The sequence below is a fragment of the Thunnus albacares genome, chromosome 15 (genome assembly GCF_914725855.1).
Source record: "Thunnus albacares chromosome 15, fThuAlb1.1, whole genome shotgun sequence".
Lineage (NCBI taxonomy): Eukaryota > Metazoa > Chordata > Actinopteri > Scombriformes > Scombridae > Thunnus > Thunnus albacares.
In genome coordinates, this window is record NC_058120.1 from 30,001,913 (window position 1) to 30,023,885 (window position 21,973).

General features: G+C 40.3%; 3 protein-coding genes across 3 annotated transcripts in view; 1 reads left to right on the top strand and 2 right to left on the bottom strand.

Annotated features, from left to right (window-relative positions):
- timm9 (translocase of inner mitochondrial membrane 9 homolog) overlaps nucleotides 1-3,176 on the bottom strand; it is a 5,499-nt gene extending 2,323 nt beyond the window's left edge. Inside the window, exons 1-3 of the mRNA XM_044375724.1 lie at nucleotides 2,892-3,176; nucleotides 1,652-1,698; nucleotides 949-1,044 (exon numbers count right to left, since the gene is read on the bottom strand). Of these exons, the coding sequence (XP_044231659.1) occupies nucleotides 949-1,044; nucleotides 1,652-1,690 (135 nt within the window). The 5' untranslated portion in view covers nucleotides 1,691-1,698; nucleotides 2,892-3,176. The remainder of the gene's footprint in view (nucleotides 1-948; nucleotides 1,045-1,651; nucleotides 1,699-2,891) is intronic.
- A 1,256-nt stretch (nucleotides 3,177-4,432) lies between these two features.
- kiaa0586 (KIAA0586 ortholog) overlaps nucleotides 4,433-21,973 on the top strand; it is a 54,610-nt gene continuing 37,069 nt past the window's right edge. Inside the window, exons 1-9 of the mRNA XM_044375511.1 lie at nucleotides 4,433-4,977; nucleotides 5,720-5,793; nucleotides 8,391-8,460; nucleotides 9,230-9,299; nucleotides 9,542-9,833; nucleotides 10,499-10,569; nucleotides 17,895-17,979; nucleotides 18,063-18,204; nucleotides 19,129-19,243. Of these exons, the coding sequence (XP_044231446.1) occupies nucleotides 4,734-4,977; nucleotides 5,720-5,793; nucleotides 8,391-8,460; nucleotides 9,230-9,299; nucleotides 9,542-9,833; nucleotides 10,499-10,569; nucleotides 17,895-17,979; nucleotides 18,063-18,204; nucleotides 19,129-19,243 (1,163 nt within the window). The 5' untranslated portion in view covers nucleotides 4,433-4,733. The remainder of the gene's footprint in view (nucleotides 4,978-5,719; nucleotides 5,794-8,390; nucleotides 8,461-9,229; nucleotides 9,300-9,541; nucleotides 9,834-10,498; nucleotides 10,570-17,894; nucleotides 17,980-18,062; nucleotides 18,205-19,128; nucleotides 19,244-21,973) is intronic.
- LOC122998735 (tripartite motif-containing protein 16-like) lies at nucleotides 13,539-15,206 on the bottom strand. The gene has a single exon (XM_044375706.1). It carries the CDS (start codon nucleotides 15,204-15,206, stop codon nucleotides 13,539-13,541), a length of 1,668 nt encoding a protein of 555 aa, XP_044231641.1.

A 21,973-nucleotide genomic window follows, 5' to 3' on the forward strand; every position in this document is an offset into this window, starting at 1 on the left:
GTTATTGATCAGAGCTCTGGTGAACTGATCAGGTGACAGCGGTGTTTGTGTTGAGTCGATGTTTCTGCTGCTGTGTGAATATGAGCAGATAAACTGATGAAACCGTCACAGAAGAAGAAACGACGAGACGACGTCGTTAACAGAGCGACAGAGTGTTGATGTGAGGAAGGTTACGTCTCCTCATCATCGCTCCTCACACGTCTGATGTTTTCATGAACGTCAGTATTTTTATGTCTTCAGACGCGTCTGGACGGAAACTTTAGTTCAAGTTGTCGTGTTCCTTCGCGCTCGCCGCGCCGCCGACCTGAACCGACCAATCACGTGACAGAGAATCCAAACATGAGACTGAATGTTTTGATCACGTTTGATATCAGATAATCAATAATAAACTCACTCAGTGATATTTAATGTGTTTGAATGAAAGAGTCTCTTCGTCCTCAACAACCAGCATCATCATCATCATCATCATCATATCATCATCATCATCATCATCGTCGTCGTCTGTTGTTAATCAGCTGGCGGGGGATTGGTCAGACAGCCAAGAGAAAATGTGACATCACGTGACATCATCAGCTCACTGAGCGAAACCTTTTCTCAGCATCATCACTCGTCCCCGACAGCCAATCAGAACGTCTCACGTCAGGTTTGTTTGATGATGATGATGATGATGATGATGATGATGTTTGTAATTGAACGCATCTAAACACATCGACAGACTTTTAATCAGCTGAAGTTTCAACATCTGAGGCAGAAACAAACAAACAAACAATCAGCTGTAAACAACTAACGATTGTTTGAATGATCCGTTAACATGATGAAACTGTCTGTTATGATCTCAGCGACGATCAATAATAAAACAATAAAAATATTCAGATTATCGTGCTGATAACCAGCAGGAAACGACGGTTCGACTTCCTGCTGACGGACGCTTGAAGTAAAGTTTTTCACCTCCTCCGGTTTCACCTCCCGGTTGGTGAAATCTTTGACGCAGTCCATGAAGCAGTTCTCCGTCACCTTGTTGTACGTCCCCAAAAACTCCTTAAACTGAAACAAACAAACAAACAAACAACAACAACAACACAAGTTCAGCAGCAGCAGCAGCAGCAGGACACAACATGGACGTCAGGCAGACAGGAAGTGAACAGTGATGTCATGGCGAGCGTCTGTACGGTATCTCGTTAACGTCAGAGCAGCATCACATTCTCGGCTACTTCCTGTTTGTTTGTTTTAGCATCGTCATCGTCTGATATGTGATTGGTTGCCTGAAAAAGAGCGACGATGACGATGATGATGATTCGTCTGTCTGGTCATCAGAAGAAAACTTTACTAACAACAACAACAACAACAACAACAATAACAACAACAACTCTTTAACTCTTTATTCTCCGTCTGCTTCACTTCATCTCAGTTCTTCTTCTATAATAAAGCTTCTAAAGTCAAATATTAACTTTCATTTCTCTGTTTTTATTTTCTCTGTTTGTTTGTTTTTGTTTATCAGCTGTTAAACTCTCCTCTCTTCTGTAACTTTTCTTTCATTTTGTCGGTTTAATAAAGTTTAAAAACAGCAGAAACATAAACGAACTTCAACGTTTGAAAGGTTCGTTTTGATCATCGATGTTCATGTCAGACGGATCATCAATACACTGATTACCTGTTTGATCTGATCGGACTCCGACACCTGAACCGCCATCGTTCACTCTGTGAAGACAAACACACCAGTCCGTTTCAACATCCTCAAACCAGTAAAACCATCAGCTCCTCATCACTCCACACATCTGTCATATCCAACAACAACAACAAACACAAATCTGTCTTTTTAATCCTCGTTCCAAAACAACTTTAATCTGGATCTGCTGTTTATGGCGCATTATTTACATGTGAGGAGACTGGTAACACTGGTAACACTCTGGTGACACTGGTAACTATGGTAACACTGGTAACATTCGTCTGTATGAACATGTTGTGTTTCATGTTTGGAATATCAGAAGATAATTTATTATGATGATTATGATGATTTATTATGAATATATTTTTTTTTTTGGCTGAATTTAATCATCATAAAAACAGATTTACAGATAAAAACTAAAAACTTCTGTTGATTCATTTTTCCTCAAATCGAAAAGCTGCAAAAACTGTGAATTCCTGTTTGTTTATTTATAATCTTTATATGAACTATAACTTCTCCTTCAGCTCAGTTTGAGTTTATTTTTCTTCTGCAAACAGTAAAATTAATATTTTGATATTTTATCATTTTGTGGAAGAAGAAATTGTAACTTTTATATATTAATAAAGAAAATGTTTTAAATACTATCAGCGTCACTCTCAAATCTGTTTTTAAACTTTACTGAAGCTTTTAATCTTTAATTTTGGTTTATTATTGTGCAGCTTTTATATTCACATATTTGACATTATTTGATATTTGATATTATTTCTGGTCAAACAGCAGAAAATTAAACTGAGACTGAAGCAAAACTGCTGATTTCTGAATAAATAAATATGAAAACATTAAACTCAGTTTATAATGATTAATAATAAATAAATAAGAAAACATTAAACTCAGTTTATAATGATTAATAATAAATAAATAAGAAAACATTAAACTCAGTTTATAATGATTAATAATAAATAAATATGAACACATTAAACTCACTTTATAATGATTAATAATAAATAAATAAGAAAACATTAAACTCAGTTTATAATGATTCTCCTGCGGGCTCGTTGAGCTAACAGCTAACAGCTAACGCTAGCTGCATTAGCTTCATGTTTTTAAGGGTTTTGCTGTAATTTCCTTCCCTCAGACTAACCAACAGCAGCCTGCAGGTCGACACACAGGTTCAAACTCTACATTGTGTTTTATTAAATGATGTAAATCGGAGTTTTAGTCTCACCTGAGGTCAGTTTGATGTGGACTGAAGGACGTCGTGTGAGAGCAGAGCTGAACACTGAATCTGAACCGCACTTTCAAACTGTTTTAACTATTTTAAAACGTTTTAATTCACGTTAAAAATAAACAACAAACAGATTCAACAGCGACTGAAGATAAGATGAACGAGTCTTATTAAATGTTTGCTGGTGTGATTTCGATTCAAATAACAACAAAAAATACTTAAACTTGAAAGAAAATGTGACGAAAGTTGATCTCTGAAACGAGGAGTCGAACAGCGCGCAACTGCAAAAACCGTCCGGAGTGCTGCAGGGACGTAGCAACATAAAGTTCCACATAAAGTTCCTACCTTTCAACACCAAAAACGTAATTCTGACTGGATGAAGTACTGAGATCCTTTACTACAGTAAAAGTACCAATACAGCAAAAAAAAATACTCCATTACAAATAAAAAAATCCTACTGCAGTAAAAGTACATAAGTATTATGAGCTTGATGTAGTTAAAGTATTGCAGTAAAAGTACATAAGTATTATGAGCTTGATGTAGTTAAAGTATTGCAGTAAAAGTACATAAGTATTATGAGCTTGATGTAGTTAAAGTATTGCAGTAAAAGTACATAAGTATTATGAGCTTGATGTAGTTAAAGTATTGCAGTAAAAGTACATAAGTATTATGAGCTTGATGTAGTTAAAGTATTGCAGTAAAAGTAGTGGTTTGGTCCCTCTGACTGATATATTATTATATATGACATCATTAGATTATTAATAGTGAAGCATCAGTGTTAGAGCAGCATGTTACTGTTGTAGCTGCTGGAGGTGGAGCTAGTTTACACTACTTTATATACAGTTAGCTAGTTTAGTCCAGCGGTTCCCAACCTAGGGGTCGGGCCCCTCCAAAGGGTCAGCAGATAAATCTGAGGGGTGGTGAGATGATTAATGGGAGAGGAAAGAAGAAAAAACAAAGTTCTGATACACAAATCTGTTTTCAGTTTTTGGACTTTTTCTCTAATCTTTGATTTTTGCTGAAATATTGGATCATTTGAACATTTATTGAAATGAAAGCATGTGAGAAGTTTAGAGGGAAAAATCACTATTTGGTGGAGCTGTTAACAACTCATAGACATGTGAAATGTGACCCCGACTACACACTGCTTTTTGTAAGACGTCAAAAGACAAAAAGGTTGGAAACCACTGGTTTCATCTTTAACAATGTGTTGTATTTTAAAAGCTTGTTATATTATCCATTGTGTCAAATCTTCATCTGAAAAGTAACTAAAGCTGTCAAATAAATGTAGTGGAGTAGAAAGTACAATATTTCCCTCTGAAATGTAGAAAGTAGCATCACATGGAAATACTCAAGTAAAGTACAAGTACCTCAAATACTGTACTTCAGTACAGTACTTGAGTAAATGTACTTAGTTACTTTCCAGCTCTGTTATTTTGTCATTGAGTGACATCTTGTCTCTTTTGTGGTTTCTGGATTTAGAGAGAAGTGAGACATCTGTCCTTGTGTTTAGTATCTTTACTCCAAAGCGGAAACCGGAAGTGCAGTGTTTGTTTTGTTGTCAGCAACAGTTGCTGTGCTTCCAGATTTGTCGCATTTAAACTTTTAGTTTCACCCTTTTAACTATTTCTGTCGTGTCTTTCTGCTTCTCAGAAGCTTGTTAAACTGTCTGAGCTTCAGTTCGCGGCAGCAACAAATGTTATTACGAGTTTTTAATCGTCCTGCGGCTGTTTGTCGGCGTTTGACGCCGCAGCGGGAAGTTTGAAAGCAGCTAGCTGAGTTTAGCATGCATGCGAACGATGAAAAGCAGTTAAATTATAACTAAATAAAGTAACCGTCAGCATGTTGTCTCCGCCGGACTCCCGCTCAGACGGACTGCAGGATTCATCCACCTGCAGCTCGGACACCGGGGACGTTTTAGTCCGGTCCACCCGGGTCCTTGGACCGGGATCTGTCCGGATAACCGTGGAGAAGCTCCGGGACGCCGCCGACCAGCCTCCGCTGTCCGAGCAGCAGCAGCGGCCGAAGCTCCGACACAAGCCGGACATCGCTGCTCCTCTGCGGGCAGCCGCGGACTCTCAGCCCGGTAAGAGCTCCGGCAGCTGGGACCAGCTGCGGATTAATGTTTTTATTAAGTTATTTGGGCTCCAGAGAAACTCTGTCTTACTTTCTTTATTTTCCTTTTCTCTAACTGGGTTTAGTGACTTGACGTTTTAACAGTTTTAGCATTTAAATGTAAGGTTTTGATGATAAAATCCTACAACAGTAAAAGTTAAAACATCAGTCAGGTCTTGTGTATTTTAATTATTATGGTTTTACTGTTATGTGTTAAATTAATGTCAACATTCAAACCTGGAAACTGCATCTTCAACGTAGTTTTCCTATGACATTAAATATTGATTAAAATCGATCCACTGACAGATGACGATCAGCAACTATGTTAATCTTCATTATCAATGAATCTATCCGTTATTATTTTAGATCGATGATGTGATCAAATAAAGCCAGATCCTCGTGAGCTCGGTCCAGCGTCTTTATTGATCAGGCTGCTCAGTTCAAATGTGATGAAATAATAAACTGATTCTCAGAGTTTAGTCCAATCAATAACGTTTTTATTGTAACAGAAAGTAAAATGAGCGTTAATGTTTTTGTACTTAGAGCTTTATGATGTATAATCAGACCTGCAACAAGTAGTTGATCAACAGATAATTAACCGACAACTATGTTGATGATCGATTAATCGACCGATCGTTGCAGCTCTGAGAACAGCCTGTCTGTGTGTGTGTGTGTGTGTGTGTGTGTGTGTGTGTGTGTGTGTGTGTTTTCAGCAGGATCGTGTGCAGACAGACGAACGCTGAAGAAACCCGGACCGACCAAAGAGAACAGAGAGCCGACAGGAAGCGTGAGTCTTCTTCTTCTTCTTCTTCTGTTGAGAACCATAAACTTGTTGTGTAGTTCAGTGTGTGTAGTTCAGTGTGTGTAGTTCAGTGTGTAGTTCAGTGTGTGTAGTTCAGTGTGTAGTTCAGTGTGTGTAGTTCAGTGTGTGTAGTTCAGTGTGTAGTTCAGTGTGTGTAGTTCAGTGTGTAGTTCAGTGTGTGTAGTTCAGTGTGTAGTTCAGTGTGTGTAGTTCAGTGTGTGTAGTTCAGTGTGTAGTTCAGTGTGTGTAGTTCAGTGTGTGTAGTTCAGTGTGTGTAGTTCAGTGTGTAGTTCAGTGTGTGTAGTTCAGTGTGTGTAGTTTAGTGTGTAGTTCAGTGTGTGTAGTTCAGTGTGTGTAGTTCAGTGTGTAGTTCAGTGTGTGTAGTTCAGTGTGTGTAGTTTAGTGTGTAGTTCAGTGTGTGTAGTTCAGTGTGTGTAGTTCAGTGTGTGTAGTTCAGTGTGTGTAGTTCAGTGTGTAGTTCAGTGTGTGTAGTTCAGTGTGTGTAGTTCAGTGTGTAGTTCAGTGTGTGTAGTTCATTGTGTGTGTAGTTCAGTGTGTAGTTCAGTGTGTAGTTCAGTGTGTAGTTCAGTGTGTAGTTCAGTGTGTGTAGTTCAGTGTGTAGTTCAGTGTGTAGTTCAGTGTGTGTAGTTCAGTGTGTAGTTCAGTGTGTGTAGTTCAGTGTGTAGTTCAGTGTGTGTAGTTCAGTGTGTGTAGTTCTGTGTGTAGTTCAGTGTGTGTAGTTCAGTGTGTGTAGTTCAGTGTGTGTAGTTCAGTGTGTGTAGTTCAGTGTGTAGTTCAGTGTGTGTAGTTCAGTGTGTGTAGTTCAGTGTGTGTAGTTCAGTGTGTAGTTCAGTGTGTGTAGTTCAGTGTGTGTAGTTCTGTGTGTAGTTCAGTGTGTGTAGTTCAGTGTGTGTAGTTCAGTGTGTGTAGTTCAGTGTGTGTAGTTCAGTGTGTAGTTCAGTGTGTGTAGTTCATTGTGTGTGTAGTTCAGTGTGTGTAGTTCAGTGTGTGTAGTTCAGTGTGTGTAGTTCAGTGTGTGGTTCAGTGTGTAGTTCAGTGTGTAGTTCAGTGTGTAGTTCAGTGTGTGTAGTTCAGTGTGTAGTTCAGTGTGTAGTTCAGTGTGTGTAGTTCAGTGTGTAGTTCAGTGTGTGTAGTTCAGTGTGTGTAGTTCAGTGTGTAGTTCAGTGTGTAGTTCAGTGTGTGTAGTTCATTGTGTGTGTAGTTCAGTGTGTGTAGTTCAGTGTGTAGTTCAGTGTGTGTAGTTCAGTGTGTAGTTCAGTGTGTAGTTCAGTGTGTGTAGTTCAGTGTGTAGTTCAGTGTGTAGTTCAGTGTGTAGTTCAGTGTGTGTAGTTCATTGTGTGTAGTTCTGTGTGTAGTTCAGTGTGTAGTTCAGTGTGTGTAGTTCAGTGTGTAGTTCAGTGTGTAGTTCAGTGTGTGTAGTTCAGTGTGTGTAGTTCAGTGTGTAGTTCAGTGTGTGTAGTTCAGTGTGTAGTTCAGTGTGTAGTTCAGTGTGTAGTTCAGTGTGTGTAGTTTAGTGTGTAGTTCAGTGTGTAGTTCAGTGTGTAGTTCAGTGTGTGTAGTTTAGTGTGTGTAGTTCAGTGTGTAGTTCAGTGTGTAGTTCAGTGTGTAGTTTAGTGTGTAGTTCAGTGTGTGTAGTTCAGTGTGTAGTTCAGTGTGTAGTTCAGTGTGTAGTTCAGTGTGTGTAGTTCAGTGTGTAGTTCAGTGTGTAGTTCAGTGTGTGTAGTTCAGTGTGTGTAGTTCAGTGTGTGTAGTTCAGTGTGTAGTTCAGTGTGTGTAGTTCGGTGTGTGTAGTTCAGTGTGTGTAGTTCAGTGTGTAGTTCAGTGTGTGTAGTTCAGTGTGTAGTTCAGTGTGTGTAGTTTAGTGTGTGTAGTTCAGTGTGTGTAGTTCAGTGTGTAGTTCAGTGTGTAGTTCAGTGTGTGTAGTTCAGTGTGTGTAGTTCAGTGTGTGTAGTTCAGTGTGTAGTTCAGTGTGTGTAGTTCAGTGTGTGTAGTTCAGTGTGTGTAGTTCAGTGTGTAGTTCAGTGTGTGTAGTTCAGTGTGTAGTTCAGTGTGTGTAGTTTAGTGTGTGTAGTTTAGTGTGTAGTTCAGTGTGTGTAGTTTAGTGTGTAGTTCAGTGTGTAGTTCAGTGTGTGTAGTTTAGTGTGTGTAGTTCAGTGTGTAGTTCAGTGTGTAGTTCAGTGTGTGTAGTTCAGTGTGTAGTTCAGTGTGTGTAGTTTAGTGTGTGTAGTTCAGTGTGTGTAGTTCAGTGTGTGTAGTTCAGTGTGTGTAGTTCAGTGTGTAGTTCAGTGTGTGTAGTTTAGTGTGTGTAGTTCAGTGTGTAGTTCAGTGTGTAGTTCAGTGTGTGAGACAGATGTGCTGCATCTGGGTGAATCTGATCTGACAGCATCTAATGATTCGATATTTCAGCTCCACAGTTGCTGTTTTACTTCCTCAGTTTAGATTTACAGGTGGAGTGAACCGTGGCGTCCTGTTCCTCCCGCCGTGACCTCTGACCTCTCACCTCTGACCTCTGACCTCAGCAGCTGGTCCCGTGTCTGACGTGTTTGTGTTTTCTCTTCCAGCAGCTTCCAGCAGCAGAGTGGAGCGCAGACAGGAAGTTCTCAGCCGGGACGCGGAGCGGCCAGCAGCCCGGTGAGAGAACCAATCAGTCAATAAATCGATCAATAATCACTGTCAGGACAAACACTGACTATATCTTCACATCATACAGTTCAGTGATCATGTGATTCTGAATAAATATGATGAGATTCTGTTTCAGTATATTGATCCGTGGATGTTTTATCAATAACACGCTTTATCAATAACACACTTTATCAATAACACGCTTTATCAATAACACGCTTTATCAATAACACGCTTTATCAATAACACACTTTATCAATGACACGCTTTATCAATAACACGCTTTATCAATAACACGCTTTATCAATGACACACTTTATCAATGACACGCTTTATCAATAACACGCTTTATCAATGACACGCTTTATCAATAACACACTTTATCAATGACACGCTTTATCAATAACACACTTTATCAATGACACGCTTTATCAATAACACGCTTTATCAATAACACGCTTTATCAATAACACGCTTTATCAATGACACGCTTTATCAATAACACGCTTTATCAATAACACGCTTTATCAATAACACACTTTATCAATAACACGCTTTATCAATAACACACTTTATCAATAACACGCTTTATCAATAACACACTTTATCAATAACACGCTTTATCAATAACACGCTTTATCAATAACACGCTTTATCAATAACACGCTTTATCAATAACACACACACACACACACACACACACTGAAAACCAACAACATGAAGTCAGACTGACAGGTGATGAGACTGACTCCGCCTCTGCTGACATCATCACTCCCAGGTCGTGACCTCCTGACGTCCCGTTTCGCTGCCGGAGGTCGAGGAGTCGTGCTGGCGGCTCTCAAACAACGGTGAGGAAACAAAAACAGAGTCTGACGTTAAATATTGTGAGAAATATAAAAGATCTAACATTTGGTTACATTTACAACACCGCGGTGAATATTCTGTTAAATGGTTTTGAATCGTTTTGATCTGTGAGTTGATGAAGATGATGATGATGATGATTCTGAACTGATTAACGAGCAGCAAATCAAATATCACCAGCAGACATGTTTGTGTTTCCTTCCTGCTGCTGCACCTGTGTGCTGCTCAGCTCTCACAGCGCCCCCCGCAGGAGGGAGGTCAAAGTGCAGCTGTTGGACCCGGGACCGCTCCAGAGCACGACCAGCTCCCAGGATGCACCTGGTCTGAGGGCCAGCTCCCAGGATGCACCTGGTCTGAGGCCGGGCTCCCAGGATGCACCTGGTCTGAGGGCGGGCTCCCAGGATGCAGTGGGTGTCCAGACGGAGGCTGAGTTGTCCTCCGGTCGCCCGGGAGACGCCACCAACGCAGCAGCAGCGGCGGCTGCAGCTGCAGCTGTAGCTGCTGCAGCTCCGCTCATCAAGGTAAACATGGACTCGTGTTTATGAAGCTGCTTTAGAGCAGAAAATCTGCAAAGATCCAAAGATTCTCAGAGTGACGTATTATTGGTTCAACTTCTAGGACGAAGAGTAAAAGTATTCATCAACTTTAACTCCGGACGTCTCTCCTGTCTGCTGATATTCTGAACGAAAGCTTGATGGAAAATTAAAAGATAGTTTTTTCCACGTTGTTCAAAGATTGTTCTAATGGGGAACATGTAGTTTCCAACATGTGGTTAATGAATCTCAACTTTATTACAACAGTCAAATATATTTTTAATGTTTATTTAGGAGAGAAACTGTTCACACGCTGCATTTCCCAACACGGTTTAACATTATTATGTCAGTGATTCTGATGCATGTAAATGTATTGACAAGTTATTCTGAGAGATCTTTACAGTCTGAACATCATCGACACCTTCAGAGACTCGATGCATCTCTGCTCCGCCATCTGCTTCTGTCACATGATGCAGCTGGAACAGAAAGTTTATCACCTCTGAAATGTTCTGTTTGTGTGTGTGTGTGTGTGTGTGTGTGTGTGTATGTGTGTATGTGTGTGTGTGTGTGTGTGTGTGTGTGTGTGTGTGTGTGTATGTGTGTGTGTGTGTGTGTGTGTGTGTGTGTGTGTGTGTGTGTTTGTGTGTGTGTAGGCTCAGTCAGACATGGAGGCTCGAGTGTCTCAGCTGGCGGACGGTGTTGAGAGGCTGCTGCAGGCTGACAGGTAAACACACACACACACACACACACACACACACACACACACACACACACACATACACACACACACCAGCGGTGGAAGAAGTACTCGGATACTTTACTGCAGTAAAAGTACATAAGTATTATGAGCTTGATGCAGTTAAAGTATTGCAGTAAAAGTGTTTTTGCAGGAAACGGGTCTATGACTGATGTAATAAATCAGTGTAACAGAGAACATTATTAATCCTGATGAGTCGGTGCATCAGCAGCGTGTTACTGCTGCAGCTGGAGCCAGTTTGAACTTTGTGAAGGTCAGCAGATAATCTGAGATGATCCATCAGGTAGAAACAAAGTTCTGATTCATAAATCTGGATTCACTGTCACAACTTTAATCTTTAATTTTTGGGGGATTTTTATATTGGAGAGTTTTACCTCAAACGTCTCTATGGAGGAGCTTTAACCTCCACTACATCCCTGGTTAGCAGGATGATGGCGCCCTCTTGTGTCCTGCATCAGTTTTCAGATTTCAGTTGTTGACCTGCTGTGATGTTCACTGCAGGAAGACGTGTAAAAACTCCACTGAGCCTTTAACAGCTTCAAACAACATCAGTAAAGACGGATTTTAATATCTGTAATATCACACTGTGTCAGTTTGTTGACAGAAGTCACATCCTGTAACACTGACGCTGCATTCAGGTCACATGGGAAAGATGGGAGAGAAGAGTTTCCAGTCTGCAAATATTATTCACATCAGCTTTCAGGTTGTAAACAGAACTTGTGGACGTGAGATTTGATGCTGCAGGCTGTGATTTCTCTGACTTCTGTGACCAGATGTGAATAATTATATGTTCAGTTTATAGTTTAATCATATTATGACTGGACTTGATGGAGTTCACACGTGTTTAATTTAGTGTTGATGTTCAAATATGAGTTTTTTAGTAAAAACTGTAACACTGTAAACTTCAGCAAACATCTATTACGGCGTCTTCACGGCTTCAAACTGGAGTCAACATGTTGTTTCCTTCTGATGTTTATTACGATTGAACTGAACTCAGCGTCTCATATGTGCAGAGTTTTGATCAAATGATTCCTGAATGACTTCTGCAGTAGAAAAGGTGGAGTAACGTTACCTGTGATGGTTCAATAAATCAATCACAGCTGTCAGGAAACTAATCACCACTGTTTTAGATGCATTTCTTTGTTGCTGATTAATATAAATGACAAAAACTCTTCAGCACAGCAACAAAATCAGTCACAAGAAGTTTTAATCAAGTCTGGATTTAAACTTTACAAACTCGACTTCATCAAACTCTGAACGACACTTAAGAAAACTCTCAAGTACAAAGTTCAGAGTGAAAGAGTTTCTGGCTGAGTGTGAACAATAAGACACTTTTATCAAGTGACGTACTGATCACATGATTGATCACATGAAGGAATAACCAATCAGAGATATGGATCGACGCCACATCTGCTGTATTGTACATTCTTTAAAAAAAACATCCTTACAGTTAACTCAGTGCTGAGTTTTTCTGCAACAACATGTTTAATTATTAGTTTTATTTGTTTAAAATCATCAGATCTCTGGTTAATAATTACCAACAATCTGATACCTTTATAATGTATAAATATATAAATATGGATGAATGAAAGGAAATTGGTGGAAATGGAAATAAAATGTGCTGCAGACGTTCTGCTGTTGGTAGACGAGCTGATCATTAGCAACGATATTTAGTCCAATCAGACAGAAAACAGAGTTTCTGTCCTGCAGTCATGGAGGATCTACTCTGAACCAGCTGAACACACCTCTTTAACAGCATTTTAAAGCCAAAACCAGTCTGATCAATAGTTTTTATTCTTCTGTTTGTGAGTGAAAGTGAAGGATTTTTACTTTTATCTTTCACTAAAAGTCTAAAATGTTCCTGTTAGCAGTTTGATAAATTGGGGTCCAGGACCGTCTCTCTGTGAGGTGACAGAATAAACACTGAACCAACATGACAGCCTCATTCTCAACTTTCATCTGCATGAAAATCATCAGAAAAATAAATGAAATGACCTCAAGTTCACCACGACACAATATCTGTTGTTTTATGTTTGTCAGGACTCAACAAAACTTCTTCAGACTAAACTTGATCAAATAAATTCTTATTATTTCCAGTTTTTTAGGCCTGAATAACAAAGACTTTATCAACTAAATGCACAAAAGTTCAGAGACTGACTGACAAACGTTTGTCTGCTCTGAACATGAACTCTGGACTTTGTGGTGTTTCAGGAGGAAAACTGCCTCAAATAAACTCTCATTTTAGTTTCACATTTTCTCCAGAAGCTTTGAATGAGATCCTGAGATGAAGACAGAAGAAAATACTTTGCTCACTGTTGAAAAAAAACATCTTTATTGATTATGTAAAGCTTCAGATTGTTCACACATCCAATCAGTAAAGTCTGTTAAATGACTCTTGTTCAATGATTTCATGTTCAGATTCACTTCATCCACACAATCAGTTAGTTTAACCCAGAATGTACAAGAACATAATAAATGATTATTATCATGATAATTACAGTTTGATTGGACGTTTCTCTATGAATTTATAAAGTGATGAGAACAAAATATCTATGATGAAGGAAGTTCTGCTGCTTTCTCTGTTTAAGAAACAACAGAACACAAATACATCAATACAAACATGAAACTAACATTTAGAACAAAGAGAAGTTTATATTTTCATCTGAAGAAGCGTCAGTGAAGGTAAAAGACGTCATCATGAGCAGCGATAGCCTCCATGGATAAAAACACACAGCAAAAAGTGACATTTAAAGAAACTGAAAACATCAACAGAACAACAAATGAAAAGAAGAAAGTGTTGATAATCCCAGTTTGATTGACAGCTGATCTCTGTGCAGTTCAGAAACACCACAGCAACAAGCTCTCAGAAACAATGGAGACAAAAACATGAAGAATTACAACAGAATCTGACACATGAAGTCTGAAATGACTTCTGTCTATTTGAGTTTACACAACTCAGCTGTGTCTCCAACATAATAAAGCCAAAGTCCAGCATAGAGAGGCTGAGTGAATGTGGTCTGGACTCTGTGGAGGAGAGTCATGGTTTCAGAGACGCTGTAGAAGGACAGAATACCTGCTGTGTGATCCAGGTACACTCCTACTCTGGAGGAACCAGGACCTGAGACGCGAGTTGAGATTTTGTTGAACAAAAATGTATAACTGTTAGTGCCACAAATTAACATCCAAGATTTCTCATTGAATCCAAATCCACTGTCAAATCCGTCTCTGCTGATATTCTTGTATGCGACTGCTACATAAACTCCTTCCCCTCTCCACTCCATCTCCCAGTAACAACGTCCAGTCAGACTCTCTCTACTCAGGACCTGCAGATAATAAGTGAATCTGTCTGGGTGACTAGAATAAGACTGTCGTTGACTCGTTCGTTCTGCTTTTCTGTTCCCATCAGATAATAACAGCCGTGTGTTTGCTGTGTTTGGATCCAGAGTGATTTCACGTGAATATCTTAAGAACTCAGCTCTGGTCTTGGGTTCTGGTTCTGACAGTAAAACGTCCACTTCAGTCCCTGTCAGTGAGATGTTTGTCCATTTCTCCCTCAGGACGTCCTGTAGTTGATCTCTGAGCTCTGACACAGCTGCTGTCACATCCTCAAAGTATCTCAGAGGACGGATATTGATGCTGGATGAGTCTGTAGATGCACTGAGTTGTGACAGTGAGGGGTAGTTGAGTAGAAACTGGTTGTGATCCTCTGTGTGTGAGAGCTGCTTCAGTTCAGCGTCTTTCCTCTTCAGCTCAGTGATCTCCTGCTCCAGCTTCTCCTGAAGCTCTTTGACTCGACTCACTTCAGTTTCCTGCTGGGATCTGATCTGCTGCTTCACATCAGAGCTTCTTTTCTGGATGAGACGGATCAGCTCAGTGAAGATCTTCTCACTGTCCTTCACTGCTTTATCAGCAGAGCGACTGACGGCCTCCACCTCCTGTTGAAGCAGCTTCACATCTTTCTCTCTGTCCTGGATTCTCTGCTGGATTTGTTGTCGACTCACCTTGAGCTCTCTCTGCCTCTCAGTCCTTTCTGCTGCAGCTGAGACTGTGTCGTGGCCTTTATGTTCATCCACAGAGCAGAGATAACAGATACTCTGCTGATCAGTACGGCAGAACATCTTCATCACCTCATCATGACGAGAGCAGATGTTCTCCTGGAGCTTCTCTGAGGGGTCGACCAGCTTGTGTTTCTTTAACGGAGCTGCATCATAATGAGGCTGGAGGTGATTCTCACAGTAAGAGGCCGAACAAGTCAAGCAGGACTTGAGGGCTTTCAGCTTCCTCCCAGTGCAGACATCACAGGCCACATCTTCAGGTCCAGCATAGCAGTGATCAGCAGGAGCAGCTTGGAGTCCAGTCTTCTTCAGCTGCTCCACTAAATCTGCTAACATGGTGTTTTTCACCAGGACAGGCCTCGGTGTGAAGGCCTGTCTGCACTGAGGGCAGCTGTAGATCTTCCTCTGATCCTCTCCATCCCAGAAGCTTTTAATACAGCTCATGCAGTAGCTGTGTCCACAGGGAATAGTCACCGGATCCTTCAGTAGATCCAGACAGATCGAACAGCTGATTGTTTCTCGGTCCAGCTGAACTCCTTTCTGCGCCATTTCAGCTCTCAGTGGCAACGACTGTCTTAAATCACTTCCTGATAAGTTGAACAGGTTTTGCAGCTCATCACATGTTGGTTACGCCCATCTATAAACTGTAGATCTGAAGGGGAGGGAACCAGGAAGTATGATGTTAATGGCTTGTCAGGGTTTGGTGATGCCTTTATATTTCTCTAACTCTTCCTAAAATCAGATCAATTTCTATTTATTGGTTAAAAACAGCTGATTGGAAACAGGGAGTCATTATACTAAAGTGTGATAAAATCATTTAATGGCCGTATCATCATTTTCTCACATAATTAATAAACTTCTCTGGAGCATTTTGACTGTGTTTGAAGTAAAGGCAGATAAAACCAGAGAGTTCATCTTATCCAGCAACACTCTGCTGATAAATGTCGACCTTTGACAGTCACATGATCCTCTGTAGAAACTGTCAGCAGCAGCGCAGGAAGAAATATTCAGATCCTTTACTGCAGTAAAAGTACCAATACAGCAAAGTAAAAATACTCCATTACAAGTAAAAGTCCTGCATGAAAAATCCTCCTACAGTAAAAGTACATAAGTATTATGAGCTTGATGTAGTTAAAGTATTGCAGTAAAAGTACATAAGTATTATGAGCTTGATGTAGTTAAAGTATTGCAGTAAAAGTACATAAGTATTATGAGCTTGATGTAGTTAAAGTATTGCAGTAAAAGTACATAAGTATTATGAGCTTGATGTAGTTAAAGTATTGCAGTAAAAGTACATAAGTATTATGAGCTTGATGTAGTTAAAGTATTGCAGTAAAAGTACATAAGTATTATGAGCTTGATGTAGTTAAAGTATTGTAGTAAAAGTAGTGGTTTGGTCCCTCTGACTGATATATTATTATATCTGACATCATTAGATTATTAATAGTGAAGCATCAGTGTTAGAGCAGCATGTTACTGTTGTAGCTGCTGGAGGTGGAGCTAGTTTACACTACTTTATATACAGTTAGCTAGTTTAGTCCAGTGGTTCCCAACCTAGGGGTGGGGCCCCTCCAAAGGGTCAGCAGATAAATCTGAGGGGTGGTGAGATGATTAATGGGAGAGGAAAGAAGAAAAAACAAAGTTCTGATACACAAATCTGTTTTCAGTTTTTGGACTTTTTCTCTAATCTTTGATTTTTGCTGAAATATTGGATCATTTGAACATTTATTGAAATGAAAGCATGTGAGAAGTTTAGAGGGAAAAATCACTATTTGGTGGAGCTGTGAACAACTCATAGACATGTGAAATGTGACCCCGACTACACACTGCTTTTTGTAAGACGTCAAAAGACAAAAAGGTTGGAAACCACTGGTTTCATCTTTAACAATGTGTTGTATTTTAAAAGCTTGTTATATTATCCATTGTGTCAAATCTTCATCTGAAAAGTAACTAAAGCTGTCAAATAAATGTAGTGGAGTAGAAAGTACAATATTTCCCTCTGAAATGTAGAAAGTAGCATCACATGGAAATACTCAAGTAAAGTACAAGAACCTCTAAACTGTACTTAAATAGTTGAGTAAATGTATTTAGCTTCTTTACAGCACTGAAACACTTTGTACGTCTATATTTAATTTAAATTGATTCTAACTTTGACCTTAAATTAACTTCAGTAGTTTTTAGTTTTTGAGCTGTTTGAAGAGTCTGACGAGGATCAAAGTGCAGCTGAAACCTTTTATCACCTCTTCTGCTAATTACAACGTTTTATGGCCTTTAATTACTTTACTGTCTTCATGTTTAAATGTTTTTCACTCTCATCTTTATTAGTCATTGCCTTTCTTCTGTTTTATCTATTTTACAATTATTTTATTTTATTTCAATGTTTGAAATTGTTTTTTTATTCATTTTATTTCTTGTGTGCATTAGTCTCACTGTTTACATTTGTTCTGTTTTATAATAATAATAATAATAATAATAACTTTTTTGTATAAAACCTTTCATACCAAAAAGCAGCTCAAAATGCTGTAAAACAGAAGAAATTACACACAACAAGTGCTTCACATTAACATGTAAATGTACATAAGATGGAAAATAAAACCCCTTTGATAATGTTAATAAATAATAATATAAGATAAAGTGAAAATAAAATACATAGGATGTATACTTCATCTGTGGTGATTTGAGACTTAATAAATGAGAACTCAGCAGTATTTCACTGTGTGTGTAATATAATCAATAAATCAGCGCTTTGGTCTCTGAAGCCATAAACAAACAGAACCAGCAGACGGACTCGCCGCCGGCCGTTTGTCCCACAACATAAACTCACTGTCGGTCTCATGTGTGTCGGACGCAACCCGAAGAAGCTCCAGAAACCAAACGCACCAAATAATAATAACTGATAATAAATAATAACTGATACATTAAATAAAGTAGATCTTGAATATTAATAATAATAAAATAGTTCAAACATAGAATACGTAGGATGTATTTTAGAAGAAGTGCAGTAGTGTTGAAGAGTGAAGCAGCTGCCGTGGAAACAGTGAACAGTGTCGTTAGTAAATTATTAATCATCAGCCTGTCAATCATCTGTGAAGCACTTTGATATTAATTAATGATTGATTAACTGTCGTTTGAGGACGAGAGAAACTAAATGTTGGACTGTCAAAGTCAAACTAACCCAAAGAATGACAAGAACACACTGTGACATCACTGTGACATCACTGTCTGCTCTGTTGTCAGGGCGGGCGTGGAAGAGGGGCGGGGCCTGAGCCAGCGGACGCTGCAGCACCTGGAGACGCTGCACAGCCGTCAGCTGCAGCTGCAGGTAAACTGACTCACCTGTTCAGGTGCTGCTGACGCCTCACTGTGCTGGCTGACTGCTCATTGGCTCTCCTCTCCTCCAATCAGAGCCAGCTGCTGGAGTCAGCCCTCAGGATAGTGACAGGCCACGCCCCCGTGACCTCAGTGACCTCTGAAGCCGCCGTGACCTTTGACCTCGCAGCGACAGGTCAGCCGGCCTGTCTGCAGGTCACTCACCTGGATGCTGCAGGTAAACACACACACACACACACACACGTTATGACTCGTTGTGACCAGCAGGTGGCGGCAGCGTCTCATTAACGTGTCCAAACTGCTGTTGCCATGGAGACACCCTGCCTCCCAGACTGATCCAGCAGAGCAGGCAGCGTGAGTGTGTGTGTTTCTGGAGGAGGCGGCTTCTTCTGTTTCACCCCTGCTGGGATGGAGACTGGGTTGTCATGGCAACTGGGCTGTTTGTAGCAGCAGGCAGCTATTTTTAACTTCTGCTCTGCCGCCCTGAGAGCGTTTTACCTCCGTCAGGAGCAGCAGCTTCTGTCCTCGTATGTTCACACACACACACGCATGCAGACGTCACATCTGGAGGGCCTGGAAGAGTTTCCAGGAGTCCTTGAAAAATGTTTCAGGGAATGTTGTGGAGGTTTCAGAGGTTCCTGAGTAGGTTTCACTGCTGGTTTAGGAGGTTGCAGAAGTTCTTGCAGAGGTTATAAAGGACTTGAGAAGGATGAAGAAGTTCTTGAGGAGTTTCTTGAGTCCTTGAGGAGGTTCCAGACATTCTTGAGGAAGTCTAAGAGGCTCCATAAGGAGGTTCCAGGGGTTCTTGAGGAGCCCGCTGAGTGCTAATGTACAGTAGCCTGAAGTATCAGCACTGTTGCTACGGTTACCTGCATATCATTATAAACTGATGTGGAAAGGATGTTAAACAGTTTGAGATGAAAACAGACTGACCTTTGACCCCTACACTTTTTTTTCCTTACTTCTGTTGCACTTGAAATGTTGTGTGAATGTTGACTCTCCTCAGAGGATAAATATTAATGTCTCTGTTGACCTTTGACCTTTGCCGTAGCGCCGCCATCATGTACTCAACACATTATTGTCTGTGTGTGTTCTGCTGAGAGCGGACCTGATCAGAGCTCGTCTGCTTTGTTTTCATCAGCAAACGTCCTCGACAACCAGCAGCCGAGCTTCTCGGCAACCAGAGCTGCCGCCGTGGAGACTGGCCCAGTTTCCATGGCAACACCCCGCCGTGACCGATGGCCAGAGCAAACCAGGTGAAGGGGGGAGGGGGAGGGTGTTTCTGGTGGTTTGAGCGTGACGGTTTTGTTAAACAGACAGAAACTGCTGCTGGAAATAAAAAGCTTCAGACTGAAGCAGAACGTTCAGTCTAATCTCAGAGGTTGTTGTTTATCTGCTGAACGATTCTTCCACTCAGTCAAACACATCCGCTGTTTTTAAAAAGATGTTTTATTTACTGTGAACTTTTTGAACAAGTAGATTTAAAAAAAAACCCAAACTCAGGTCGAAACCCTCCGTCCCAATCAGGACTGCAGCTAATAATCAATTTACATCATCGATTCATCTTTTAGTCCATAAAATGTTTAGAAATTGTGGGAAAATGATTTAAAATGTCTTTCTGATCAACAGCCTGAAGGAAAGCAGCAAATGCAGCATTTCTGATCAATCGATTATCAGAATAGCTGCTAATAAATGTTCAAATAATCGATTCATCATCGCAGCTGATTTACTCGTCAGAAATGTGTGAAACTGACGAGACGACGGAGATTTAAACCTGAAAACTGCAGCAGCATTTCACCGTGTGTGTGTGTGTGTTATAGTGTGTGTGTGTGTGTGTGTTATAGTGTGTGTGTGTTATAGTGTGTGTGTGTTATAGTGTGTGTGTGTGTGTTGTAGTGTGTGTGTGTGTGTGTGTGTTATAGTGTGTGTGTGTGTGTGTGTGTGTGTGTTATAGTGTGTGTGTGTGTGTGTGTGTGTGTGTTATAGTGTGTGTGTGTGTGTTATAGTGTGTGTGTGTTATAGTGTGTGTGTGTTATAGTGTGTGTGTGTGTTATAGTGTGTGTGTGTGTGTTATAGTGTGTGTGTGTTATAGTGTGTGTGTGTTATAGTGTGTGTGTGTGTGTGTGTGTGTGTGTGTGTTATAGTGTGTGTGTGTGTGTTATAGTGTGTGTGTGTTATAGTGTGTGTGTGTTATAGTGTGTGTGTGTGTTATAGTGTGTGTGTATTATAGTGTGTGTGTGTTATAGTGTGTGTGTGTGTGTGTTATAGTGTGTGTGTGTGTTATAGTGTGTGTGTGTGTTATAGTGTGTGTGTGTGTGTGTGTTATAGTGTGTGTGTGTGTGTGTTATAGTGTGTGTTATAGTGTGTGTGTGTGTTATAGTGTGTGTGTGTTATAGTGTGTGTGTGTGTTATAGTGTGTGTGTTATAGTGTGTGTGTGTTATAGTGTGTGTTATAATGTGTGTGTGTTATAGTGTGTGTGTTATAGTGTGTGTGTGTTATAGTGTGTGTGTATTATAGTGTGTGTGTATTATAGTGTGTGTGTGTTATAGTGTGTGTGTGTTATAGTGTGTGTGTATTATAGTGTGTGTGTGTTATAGTGTGTGTGTGTTATAGTGTGTGTGTTATAATGTGTGTGTGTTATAGTGTGTGTGTGTGTGTGATTTGCATAATCATTCAGAGAGAGAGAGAGAGAGAGAGAGAGAGCTGGGGGGCGAACAAGGCTGCAGCTCGTCATAAATTCAGCAGCTTCCTCCTCACAGCAGCAGTAGCGCTGTCACTAGGTGCGTTTCCATGGCAACGCACGCATGTGTGAAACTGACGAGACGACGGAGATTTAAACCTGAAAACTGCAGCAGCATTTCACCGTGTGTGTGTGTGTGTTATAGTGTGTGTGTGTGTGTGTGTTATAGTGTGTGTGTGTTATAGTGTGTGTGTGTTATAGTGTGTGTGTGTGTGTTGTAGTGTGTGTGTGTGTGTGTGTGTTATAGTGTGTGTGTGTGTGTGTGTGTGTGTGTTATAGTGTGTGTGTGTGTGTGTGTGTGTGTGTTATAGTGTGTGTGTGTGTGTTATAGTGTGTGTGTGTTATAGTGTGTGTGTGTTATAGTGTGTGTGTGTGTTATAGTGTGTGTGTGTGTGTTATAGTGTGTGTGTATTATAGTGTGTGTGTGTTATAGTGTGTGTGTGTGTGTGTGTGTGTGTGTGTGTTATAGTGTGTGTGTGTGTGTTATAGTGTGTGTGTGTTATAGTGTGTGTGTGTTATAGTGTGTGTGTGTGTTATAGTGTGTGTGTATTATAGTGTGTGTGTGTTATAGTGTGTGTGTGTGTGTGTTATAGTGTGTGTGTGTGTTATAGTGTGTGTGTGTGTTATAGTGTGTGTGTGTGTGTGTGTTATAGTGTGTGTGTGTGTGTGTTATAGTGTGTGTTATAGTGTGTGTGTGTGTTATAGTGTGTGTGTGTTATAGTGTGTGTGTGTGTTATAGTGTGTGTGTTATAGTGTGTGTGTGTTATAGTGTGTGTTATAATGTGTGTGTGTTATAGTGTGTGTGTTATAGTGTGTGTGTGTTATAGTGTGTGTGTATTATAGTGTGTGTGTATTATAGTGTGTGTGTGTTATAGTGTGTGTGTGTTATAGTGTGTGTGTATTATAGTGTGTGTGTGTTATAGTGTGTGTGTGTTATAGTGTGTGTGTTATAATGTGTGTGTGTTATAGTGTGTGTGTGTGTGTGATTTGCATAATCATTCAGAGAGAGAGAGAGAGAGAGAGAGAGAGCTGGGGGGCGAACAAGGCTGCAGCTCGTCATAAATTCAGCAGCTTCCTCCTCACAGCAGCAGTAGCGCTGTCACTAGGTGCGTTTCCATGGCAACGCACGCATGTGTGAAACTGACGAGACGACGGAGATTTAAACCTGAAAACTGCAGCAGCATTTCACCGTGTGTGTGTGTGTGTTATAGTGTGTGTGTGTGTGTGTGTTATAGTGTGTGTGTG